This window comes from Artemia sp. Qi Xiang Cuo, chromosome 3, assembly GCF_049724085.1.
Source record: "Artemia sp. Qi Xiang Cuo chromosome 3, ASM4972408v1, whole genome shotgun sequence".
NCBI classification, from domain to species: domain Eukaryota; kingdom Metazoa; phylum Arthropoda; class Branchiopoda; order Anostraca; family Artemiidae; genus Artemia; species Artemia sp. Qi Xiang Cuo.
The window spans coordinates 84,322,734-84,335,631 of record NC_142796.1 but is presented as its reverse complement, the minus strand read 5'-3'; the positions used below and the strand labels follow the sequence as shown (position 1 = coordinate 84,335,631).

Below are 12,898 nucleotides of genomic sequence, written 5' to 3'. Positions count from 1 at the left end.
TCATTATATGTTTAACCAGTAGAGCAGGTTCTGTGTTGATTTTTGCAACCTTTTAAATGATCAAATGTTGGCTCTTTGTGTATCAAACAGTTCGTGGTAATGAACTGTAAGTAAGGAGCCACCCGGCTCAATTGCAACCGAAAGTCTAAAAAGGAATTTTTATACCAATAGATACATCAAAAGAATCAGATTTTTATGCTGATTCAAATATAAGAATTTCATCAAGTTTAGTCTTACCCCTCAAAAGTTACGTGCCTGAGAAAATTTGCCTTCTTTTCGAAAAAAGGGGGACACACCCCCTAAAAGTCATAGAACCCCAATGAAAATCACGCCATCAGATTCAGCGTATCACAGAACTTTACTGTAGAGGTTTCAAGCTTCTATCTGTAAAAATATGGAATTTTGTATTTTTTTTGCCAGAAGAAAGATCACGGGTGCGTGTTTATTTGTATGTATGATTGGTTGTTTGTTTGTTTGTTGTTTTTTTTTTCAGTTGTGATCGTATCGACCCAGTGGTCCTAAAGTATTGCGGGGGGCTCATTCGAACGGAAATTAAAAGTTCTAGTGCCCTTTTTAATTGACCAAAGAAATGTCGGGTGACTAGGCCGCCTCCCATGCTCATTTTTTTCCAACGTCATCCGATCAAAATTTTGAGATAGCCATCTTGTTCAGCATGGTCGAAAAATATAATAACTATGTCTTTGAGGATGACTAAATCCCCCACAGTCCGGGGGGGAAGGGTTGCAAGTTTCATCTTAAATCTTCCTCCAAAAGTATCCCAAGTATTTTGACTGTTTGTTTTTTTTGTCGGCAGTAGGGAATAACGGGAAGAGTGGCTGTCAACCTTCAGAAAGGAAAATAGTCATAAAAGAGCTCTCGGTCTCGCTGACCGTTGGTTTACCTGTCCTAATTCAGCTTTTAAATCATAAAAAATTCTCGTCAGGTCAGACTGCTTGATATACAGAAGGCTTAGTCGCAGTGCTAAAGCAGTTGTCATTAGCAAATTTAAAACGCACATTAATTGTTGTTAAAATACCGTTAAAAATAATAAGAAAAAAATGGGCCTAATTTAGTCCCTTGTGGTGAATTGCAAAAAAATCCAGATGGCTCATGATAAGGGAGTTGGACTGAGATCTTTTAAAAAGAAAACTTGCAAGTGTGCGCAAAATAAAAGGGCGGGCCTTTCATAAACTTAGCTTCTCACACTACTACATTATGGTCAAGTCTGTCAAAAGTCTTAATTATGTCAGCAAATAATACATCAAGATACGCCCCGTCTTTTTCTAGATTTTTAAATATGATATCCAACATTGCAAACAAATTTTTTGTGTCCTCAAATAAACGTTCAACAAAACTTGTAAACCCCTTTCGAAAGAGCAGGGTCTTTTTTCGAAATCGGCCCTCAAATCAGTACATCTTTCCTGCAAAAGAGGGAAGGCAAACTGCTGGAAGTACCACATGCATGTGGATGTAGCATCAGTACAGTGTTTCCATTTTGGGGATTTCCCCCCTATAATAGGAATTTTTTAGGTCTGTTAGGGGCAAACTTTTTCATTTAGGGATTTTGAGATTTTTACAAGTCTTCTGTATTTTTTAAGGAATTTCTAGGCTTTTTTCTAAATCGTGATTTTTCACGATATAGCACACAGATTCATTATTCAATTTAATAAATCATACAGGAAGCTAACTAATAAGAAAAAATGGAAAATAGTGGTTCATTACACCTCCCAGGATCCCAATATGTGACAAATTAGCATTTATGCAAATATACCGCCTTCGAAACTTCGAATTTTGAACTATATCAAATATAGACCTCAGAGCGTTATCATCAAGAGGATAGGCGAACCTAGTTAATCCAAATTGCAAAGTTGTTTTATACTTCCTATTTCACAAAATTTCTGCAGATCAATTTTATTCTTCATATTTAAGGTTTTTTACTCTCTATAATCTATCAGTTCCAAATTAGATTGTCTTCCGTTAAAACCTTCTGAAAATGGATTGGATATGAATACACCCTCTACATCTGCAAATAGATCGGAAATGGAGTCATTAAAAAAAGAAGGTAGGTAGGTATGCATTAAACATAATTTTCTTAAAGAAAAAAAGAAATTATTTAAAAAAAAAATATAACTTTGTGTTCTTCATAAAGAGATTTGTAATATAACTAGATAAGTTCAATCGAGTATTGTTTGATGATTGAAGTAGGTTGGGAGTAACAGGGGTGGAATATCTCCTCTGAGAATTGTTTAATGGTTTTAGTTTTTACTTCTAATATCTAATCGACTCTCCAAATTCTCTTGTTTGTGATTGAAATGGCTAACAAGCACAAATAAAAAAAGACATTGAAACCTCTATTGAATAGAAATGTATTTGAAATACATTTCCATTCTATAGAGGTTTCAAGCTCTTATCTGCAAAAAATGTTGAATTTCTATTTTTTACCAGAAGAAAGTTCGAGGATGTGTTTTTTCCCCAGGGATGATCGTATCGAACCAATAGTCAGAGAACATCGGGAGAGGGCTCATTTGAACGGAAATTAAAATTTCTAGTGCGCTTTTTATGTAACCGAAAGAATTGGAGGGCAACCAGCCCCCCTCACACGTTTCTTTTGAAACCCAAAACGAACAGAAATTACCATAAATAACCGAGTCAAACTCAAAACGAGCAAAACATAACATTATTAGGGCTCATAACCCCTATGCCTACTCAGAGCCAGAACATAATGCACTTTACTAAAAAAAAAATTATGCACATTCATTTGTATTTTTTTAGTAGAGTGCAAATTATATTCTGTCCTTGAGAAGGCATAGGGGTTGTGAGCCCTAATCATTTTAATTTCTGCACGTTTTGAGTTTGACTTTTGTTATTATTGTAATTTCTGTTCGTTTTGGGTTTGATTTATTCATTGATGCTGATTTGTGGTAGTTTTACGCTTGGTAGATTATTTGATTCTTCTTTTGTCATTTTTTTGTTCAATGGAGCTCTTTACTTTCCTTGAAAAACTTATTTTGTGGAAAAAGCGTTTTTTTTTTAGTTTATTGTCAGTAATATACAGAGATATATTGGGGGAAAAACATTTTCTTTGGATCTTTTTTGTTAAAGGAACTTTAAGACTGATGCTTATTAAAACTAATGAAGGGCGGGACGAATTTTTTCCATAAAAATAACATATTTTCACCAATTGGGGGATAAACCCAGGGACCAAATCAGAAAAATACAGGGAGGAAGCAAGGATTTTATTTTATTATCCGCAAAAAGATACAAAAAGGCATTTTCCAAAATTTCAAGGGTAATTTTCGCTTAAAACAAAAAACACGAATCTAAAGGCATTCTTTCACATCTAGGGGGTAATTTTACACCCTTCCAATTCGTCCGCCTGTATAGAGCATGGTAAAGAAGCAAAATATTCCTTATACTGATAAATAATATTATAATTCTAGTGATTTTTTTTTGTTGATTTAGTGATTTTGTTGTATAATCTAGTAATTTATGTACTGATTTAGTGATTTTTTCAAGAATCTAGTGATTTTTATTTTCACCGGTCGGAAGCCCCGAAAGACTCATCTAGGATACTGTTCTAGGCGTTTACCCCCCCGCCCCTCCTCTCCTTGGAAAATAGGATTTTCTGAGTTTAAGAAAAAAAATCAAACATTTTTATTAACATAAGTGCAAGTCAATATAAAAAAAAAAGTCAAAACAAAAATAATAACAGTAGGGAGTTCTGGAAAATCATAAAAAGAGATAGGCTAAAAGACCGACAGTCAGAGGTGCCCGCCCCCGAAACTTGGCCCGATTACTTCAAACTACTACAAGAAGATAATCAGGATAGCAACATACACCTACAAGAGACATTAGGTCTAGATAACAGTGAAGAAACATCGTTCCCTCTGAACCAGGAAGATTACGTGTTATGCGACCCAATCACCCGGGAAGAAATTGAAGATTCACTTAACAAAATACGAGGTGATTCAGCTCCCGGGCCCGATGGAATTCCTATGAAGATCTTCAAAGCATTTCGGACTGTTCTTTTACCTTTTTTGGTCTCATTATTTAACCTAATAATTTCAAAGAGGAAGTGGCCAATGACCTGGAAAACCTCGGTTATTCTCCCACTTTATAAGAATGGTAATCCCACTACACATAACAACTATAGACCAATAAGCCTCCTAAACAGTGCTGGAAAAGTTCTAGAAAAAATTATAGATAAAAGGCTGGGAATGTGGATAGAAGAGAAAAAAAAACTTGCAAGAAGAACAAGGTGGGTTCAGACCAGGTTATTCCACAGCTGATAGGGTTTTTGTTATTAATGCTTTTGTAGAAAAGCACTACAAAGGTATAAGAAAATTATATGTGGCCCTAATCTATTTAAAATCAGCATTTGATAGTGCATATCATGTTGTATTGCTTAATGTTTTATTAAATCTAGACCTACACACCCCTTTTTTATAAATTCTCTCTTCTATGTATTCATTGAATAAAAGTTTTGAGAAAGTTGTTAGGAAGGGACTATATCTGCCTTTTTTTTCGAAAAAGGGCGTGCGCCTAAGATGTACACTCTCGCTAAAATTATTTGCTATGTTTATTAATGATATTGTTCCTTATTTCCGACAAAGATGGGCACCTACTCTCCGACTGGGAAATCTGAATATGTCAATGCTACTATTTGCAGACGACATTATTTTACTGATAAAGACAAAGAATGATTTGCAAACTCACTTGAATCTCCTTGAAAAATATTTGCAAGAGAAAAAACTAGAGGTGAATGTCACGAAATCCCAAGTCATGATTTTTAGCAAAAAACCCTTGGAATCCGCACCACAAATTTTATTGAATGGAAAAATGCTGGAAGTGTTGGAAAAGGCCAAATACTTAGGTTTCATCCTTTGTCAAAATGGAATATGGACCAGTCATATTACAACAATGGCAGAGAAAGGAAGAAATGCATTATTTGGAATATATAGAAGCACACTAACAGCAGAAATAAGTGAACTAAGCCTCCACAAACATATATTTAAGACTAAAATTGTACCTATCCTACATTACTAATCAGAATTATGCGGGTATTAGCCGGCAAATCAACTAGAAACCCTTCAACTTCAATATTATAAACGAGTTTTTTGCCTTCACAATACAACACATACGATAGTATTAAAGGTGATCTGGGTATATTTAACCTGAAATTGAAAAGATATACCCAAATCATCAAATTTTGGTTAAGAATTCTAGAACTTCCCCAGAGTAGACTTGCCCGAGCAGCATATGAAGATCTTCTCCGTCAGTGTAACAAAACATCATGGACAGCACAAATCAAAAGGATATTAGATGAGAATGGATTTTCAAGTTCGTGGGAGAAGGGAAAAGGGCCAGAGGATCATGAAAAATTCTTCAAGGAATTTAGTGCAAGACTTGAAGACCAAGAAGTGCAACTATGGCAAGCAGCTGTGGACAAATCTCCGAGTCTTACTTTGTATAGAGAAGTAAAAGAGAATTTTGGTCAGGAGTTTTATTTCAAGCTGGGATTGCCCATTAAATATTTGAGGATTTGGATTCAGATTCGAGCACATTGTCTTCCAATTTATACTAAGGTTGCAAGGAAAAAGAGGGAACGTCCGAAATCCGGGTGTAGTTGCTTGAGATGTGGGGAAAATTATTATGGGTTGGGCCATTTCCTCCTCCGGTGTAAGCAACTATCTCATTTAAGGGGATTAATTATCCAGGAGGGGGAAGATAGGCTGCTTTGTGAGTTAATGAGGTCTAGGACTCCCCGTTATATTGTGGCAGTAGGAAATTTTGTATTGATGGGAAGGATGTCAAATGAAGTGTAATTTTTCTTTAGTATTTGTCTTTTTGTATATGGCTTTAATTGGCTTTTAAATACAGATTATTATTATTATTATTATGGTCCAGAATCTGAGATCTGGCACCGGAATCTATAAATCAAAACCAAACTTAACCAGTCGATAAAGGCAAAGCATTGTTTTAAACGTCAAAAGAAGATATTTGGTACAAGTAAAAGGTCTTGAGGTGCAAAATGAGCCGTCTTGAACATAGTCAGCATAATAAGGCTTTACTTGTGACTTGGAAAGAAGTCAGAAAATGGAGGAACTTTTAGGATTTGGTATTGAAAATAGGGATTTCTAGGGATTTTCCGCCAGCCTTTTAGCGATTTGAAAAAAACTTGAAGCAGAAACAGTGCTCCAGCATCAATTCAGATCTCGAGCAGTGAAAGTGGTTTGCCATTGAAAATGATAGAGGCAGAAAAACTGTAAGTTTATGCGTCGCTTTTGTATTTTCTTCAGACAAGTTTGCGCTACAGTAATATTCCCCAGGATGCAATGATTAGTACATGAAGTAAATTTTGCAGCAAGCGCATATGGAATTAAATGAGCCTTAGCTTCGGTGATGATTACACAATAAAAGAGTTAAGGATGGCATTTCAAAAAGGTATTTCGATGGGTGATATTTGTTATGCGATAAAAAAAAGTGGGGGTTTTGCTTGTATTGTGTGTAAGTTTAAAATTTAGAAAATTGGGGAAGATCCCAATGATACCTCTGAGTTTGTTGACCTCACTTTCAATCTAAGAGTACTGACAAGATCCAGAGGCTAACAGAACTGTTTAAAAGGTTCTGTTGCACCTTCCTCCGACTGACCCTCGTTACCCAAACCAGCTAAGTCGGAGAGCATTGTTGTCATTGATAACGTTCTGCCAGAAAACCTTGAGTCGTATTCAAGATAAAATGGAATTTCATAAAAGTTATGCAAAACAGGCATTATATACTAAATCATGCCGTGAAAAAGTGTTTTTGTGCCTAACATGAGCTCTGATGTGGCTGGGATAAAAGTAAGTAACCGTAAATCAAAATTTGTAGCTATTGCTATGAATTTCGTACTCGTTCCCCAGACATCCAAAAAAGACTATATTCTTGTTGAAAATTCAGGGATCACTAATGTTCGTCTTTTTAGGACTTTATAACCACCAAACTACAATTTAAGAACTCAATTGCTAGAAGACCAAATGTGGTATTTGCGTGGACTTCACATATCTTAGCATCGATCCTTATCAAGGTCTGCCTAGGTGTTGCTTTAAGTCTCAAAGATTAACAACTTTACATACACTTGCAACAGCGCTCTTAAGTTTCTCAGGTGTACCGGTTTTCATGTTCCTACGAAGGGTAAGTACCAATTCCTCACACTCACAGTTTAGACAATCACAATGCCGATTCCTCATACAGCATGAAATGCCTTGCAGTGAAAATTGTACAAAAAGAAAAGCCTCAGTCCGACAGGAAATGAGCAGTTTATCGAAATTTTTTGAAAAGATTTTTGGGCACAACTTAGTTAACTGAATTATGTGAGGTCTCTTTGCCATCAATATAACATTGTGCGTCTGCAGGCACATGTACTTACCTCGAATACGCTCGGTCTGCTTAAACACTACTAATATCAACACCTCAAATTTGCAAAATAAAGCTTAAAATAAGTTGGTTAATACCCTTACAACCGAAGAAGCTAACCGTGCATCTGAAAGCTAAAGCTAGCACTAACTTCACGTGGAAATCATTCAAGCGCTCTAAACCACCTCTGAACCTTTCCATGAATATTCCAGAAGAGCATTGGGTTAAGCACTAAAGAATGTGTCCAAAGTTAAATACCCAAAGCTCAAGACCGAAAAGCTGATACAGCATGAAATGCCTTGCAGTGAAAATTGTACAAAAAAAGCCTCAGTCCGACAGGAAATGAGCAGTTTATCGAAATTTTTTGAAAAGATTTTTGGGCACAACTTAGTTAACTGAATTATGTGAGGTATCCTTGCCATCAATATAACATTGTGCGTCTGCAGGCACATGTACTTACCTCGAATACGCTCGGTCTGCTTAAACACTACTAATATCAACACCTCAAATTTGCAAAATAAAGCTTAAAATAAGTTGGTTAATACCCTTACAACCGAAGAAGCTAACTGTGCATCTGAAAGCTAAAGCTAGCACTAACTTCACGTGGAAATCATTCAAGCGCTCTAAACCACCTCTGAACCTTTCCATTAATATTCCAGAAGAGCAATGGGTTAAGCACTATAGTAATGTGTCTAAAGTTAAATACCCAAAGCTCAAGACCGAAAAGCTTAAGCCATTTCCATCTGTTGTTAAGCTGTATCGTGGTCTGTAGCAAGCACAGCATAAATATACACGAACAGTAGCAAAAAGTTCTATACTCTCCATTGAAAATTTTTGAAGCACTCTAAAACCACACAAGCTAAACCTCTCTTCATGACCGCGCCTTTTCGCACGCGCAATATCAAACGTTTAGTGTACCACGACAAGAAGCTATAGCTTTGACTAGAACGACTAGAGCTTCTTTTGAAATAAAAATTTTTGCTCCCAGCGTATGTGATATAATACCGGTTGCGATTCGAAATGTAAGGGCAACCTTCAAGGCCGCAGCCAAAAGATTTTTCATTGCAAAAGAATAGTATTTATGTATGTTTTGTGTAAGTAGAATGGTTTTTGTATATAGGTCCATTTAGTGATATTACCAAGTAGATTAATATAAAATAGTATTTCTTAGAATACCAAGAATAGAAGAGTCCGACCTGCTCTCAGCAAGCCCTTAGGCATTTTCTTAGCAGGTGCAGCAAAAATGTTCAGTATTTTTTTTGTGTAAAATAAAATTATCTTGACGGTCTGGGAACTTCCCAAACATCGCGCTATGAATGTGTGTTATGTTTGGAGAAACTTTTTGCTACTGTTCGTCTATGTATATTTATGCTGTGGTATCAAACTTTGGTTTAAAGTCCAATGCTGTTAAAGCATAACTTATCGAAACTTAAATTTCTCGGGGTCACCTACGGAAATGATTTGGGACCTTGAGTCTTCTCATGGTTGACCAAGTTAAGTCTGGTGCATGTATTCGTTAAGTTTTTAATTAACACAAAATTTGGTCGTGTCTTGGGACATAACTGACATTCCTCTTTGGTGTTTGAAGGATAAATAACTACATCATATTTTAATATCATCATTTATGTGTATCTTTAGAAGTTACTTGAGTATAATTGTTCTTTCACTAGTCCATTTTATTCTTGTGTGAATATTACTGGGTTATTAATAAATTATTTATCAATTAAGGTTTATGCTCACTATGCATGTTTTTGACCGTTTTTAAATAAACCACGTGCCGTCTTTAATTTTAGACTAAAGATGACAATTTTGGCATTATTCGATAGCTGAGACTTTGATTTATGAATTCACCGAATTATATTTTGAAATATGATTCAAATTTTTTTTAGACAGTAAAATGCTTTTTAAAAACAGAGAATTTTGCGACTAATCTGAAGCTGCTATTTTGACCACCTAGACAATGTATTTGTATCATATTGTTCATTAGCTTCAGATATATGTAATCACCGTGCCAGATTTGTTATATTACTTAGACATTTCTGTAGAACATAACGCTAACTTGCAAGAAAATTCAAAAATTGTTAAATTGTACAAAAATAGATGAACTTCGCTTCGCTATTTCTAATTCAAAGAATATGGACGGATCCTTTCGGAAGGCTGTTTGAAATATATTTAGGGTAGGCGGCTACCGTTTTGTCTACCTGGCAAGAAATACCTGTTTACAGTCTGACAAGACAAAAAAGTTCTGGGCTAGGGTGATTTGAATATTCTTTTCTGTGTATCGGACTGTGTGATTGATTATGGGAAATAAAAAAGGAGGAAAGAAGCTGAAGCGAAACTCAGGACAATTCAAAAAGTAAGTTATATTTTTTATTTGCATTTGTTCTGTTTTATCTAATCTTGGATATCCAATTCGATACATTTTCTTTATAGAACAAAAGGAGTTATTTCTTTTGGTATTATTATGTTCAAAGTTGCATAAATCTCAATGTAATTTTATTTATGTAAGTTTCATTATCCTATGTACATTTATTTCCTATACAATTCTCTTCATATTTATTCATTTTACCGAATTACGGGTTAACTTTTGAAAGTTAGCTTGCGAAAAAATAAATATACTCATAGATTTGCCATTCGCGCTTTTTCCAAGTAATAAGCACTGCCGTTACAATGGAACTAATGGCTCGACTGGTTACAGCCTTAGTTGAAAAATTAATTTTGTAGGTATCGTTTCCCCCCTTATTTTCCATCAACAGTTGGTTCGTAATGTCAAACCAACGAAAGAAGAAGTAATATCTATAACTTTATTGTCACATTCTTGACCCGATGAAACATTTTTCACTAAGATTTCAATACAATTACTAGATAAAATGTTATTCGAACAGATACTCCAAAATATGGGTAATAATGGAAGGAAAGATCATACTCTGATTAATAGAAACAAACCAAAATTATTAAGTGACAATTTCTTAGTTCTAGTTGTTTATATATGTTAAAATTGGTGGCCAGCGTTTACCCCCGCGGAAAATACCCCCCTCCTGGAAAATAGCCTCGTGGAAAATAAGGCTTTCCAAATATGAGAATTCCGTAGGAGGGAGGATGGTACTTGGGTATTATGCGCCACTCACTCAAGTTTACGCTGTGTAAAACTCGAGAACAAATCAGTTTCTTTGTTAGTTTCTTTTAGATTAGCGCGAGACAAGACAAGGACAAGTGACATAATAGATTGGAAACATCATTTGGACTAAATATTTGCACATAAGGGGGAGGGGGTAAAGTATTTGTACAGTTCCAAGTCAGAAAATCAATTCTTACCTTATAATATGAAGAATAATTGTACCTAACTTAATTTGCATGCATATCCGCTATATCTAACCCCCTCCCCCAATGTGAAAATATATAGCCCAAATTTGTTGCTAAAATAACGAAGAAACTAAAAAACAAACCGAGTTTCTTTTCGAGTATTACGCATCGTAAACTTGAGTGAGTGGAGTATAATACACAGTTACCGGAATTTTTCATGGAGAGAGAGCCGGATTTCCCGGTATTATTTAAAAACGATCAGAAATTAAATTTTAAAAAACAAGTTTTTCAACTGAAAATAAGGAGCAACATTAAAAGTTAAAACAAACGGAACTTATTACATATATGCAAGGGGTTGCCTCCTCCTGAAAACTTCACTCTTTACGCTAATATTTTTTTTTTATAGAATTTAAAAACAAAGCTTATTGTTCTAACTAAATGGCCATTGTATTTCAGGAATCGTTCTTAAAGAATTAGAACAAAAAGTCAAAACTTTAGCGTAAAGAGCAAGGTCTTGTGGAGGGGCAACTACTTTCATATCTCTTTCTGCGTGGGGGGGGGGGGGGTTACGGAGGCGGGAAATTATTTAAGTGTCTTAAAAAAAACATTTTATCCCAATTCAACGGAGCTTAGGGTTCAGCAGCTACTCTTTAAGAATTTCGGTAAGAAGCCAAACTTTAGGGTAAGGAGCGAGGAACTAAGGAGGCTCCCTCATCTTTGTAATAATTTCTGTTTGTTTTAAGTTTTTATTCGGCTCCTTACTTTCGGTTTAAAAAAAAATATTTTTTTTATTGAATGAAAAATAGAAAAGACCAATAACCTTTAAAAAAACTTCCAAGATCCTCTTTTTCCCGTTCCTTAGCACTTTTCAACGAAACTAAAAAACTCAAATAAAAGTTTCAAATCTAGAAACCTTATTTTCCATAGGGGTATTTTCCAAGGAGGGGATATTTTCCGCGGGGATTGCGTTCCACCGGAGGGGGGTATTGTTCGCGGAGAAGGGAATTCTTGGGGGGTTAAACACCCCCCGCCCCATTCACTCGATTCCTGTATGTTATTTTACTGTGTCCAGGGCCGTATTTTTGGCTTTAAAATACACTTATTTGTCTATGTATCTAATATGCAAAATAATTGTACCAAACACATTTTGCATGCAGACCCGTTATGCTTACCCCCCCCCCCGAATGAGTGGTGCATAATACACAAGTACCAAATTTCCATCCCCCTACAGAAATTAAAAAAATAAAACTCAAATAAAATTCTCAAATTTAGAAAGCCTTAGTTTCCACGGGGGATATTGTTTCGGGGGGGGGGGGGTATTTGCCTAAAACCATGTATATTAAACTATCAGTACACATTCTTTTTTTTGGTAAGCATGGTTATGAGGGTGTGTTTTTTGACATTATGAGGAAAAAACAGGTAGCTTGAAATAAGAATTGGTTTCACTAAAGTGCGAATTATCTTATGGTCTTTAGAAATCAATGGGCGTTTCATCCTACTCCTCTTAGTATCTGCTCGTTTTGAGATTAAGCGGTTATTTATTGTACATTCTGTTCGATTATGGTTTCATTTATTTATTGGTGGTAATATATAGAAGTTTCTTACACTTGAAAAATTATTTGGCTGTATTTTTGCTCAAATTTGGTTTAGTTTAGCTCTTTACTTTTCTTTTAAAAACATCCTTATTGTAATTTTTTTTAAATTGATTGTAATACATGAACCGTAGTTTAGCTTAAAAAGCAGGGGATTCAGGGAGTTGGAATTTCTTTGTTTCATTTCATCTTTCACCCTTCCTTTCTTCTTATATAGCAGGGAAAGATTTTAAATTAAAAAAAAAGAAGCTCAATTACTCTTTCTTTCTAGCTGTGAAAAAGGCGATCCTGGGAGACCTAAAATCCAAAAAATAGGAAAAATCGGTCGTCTTCTCCGAATTTATTTTGAATGCACTGGCTGCAGAGAAAAATTCACGCTGACGAATGAGCCAGTAGCATCAACAGTAACTGTGAATCTTGACCATCCAATGTGCGTGACAAGTGATAAAGGTGATCGATCCTACGTCCCAAGTAATATATCAAAACTAATATCAAACAACCTTAATACGAAGGCAGTCTGGGGAGCTATTTCCGCTGGAATTGGTCTGTACAAGAGCAAGAAAGAGCATGATTTTCCTTCTTTTTTTGGTTATTCAACAATATTCTGA

General features: G+C 35.4%; 1 protein-coding gene across 1 annotated transcript; it reads left to right on the top strand.

Moving 5' to 3' along the window:
- The first annotated feature begins 9,622 nt into the window (after positions 1-9,622).
- On the top strand, positions 9,623-12,898 carry LOC148954658 (uncharacterized). Its single transcript, XM_089086452.1, has 2 exons — positions 9,623-9,751; positions 12,562-12,898. Exons 1-2 carry the CDS (start codon positions 9,696-9,698, stop codon positions 12,896-12,898), a joined length of 393 nt encoding a protein of 130 aa, XP_088942578.1. The 5' UTR covers positions 9,623-9,695.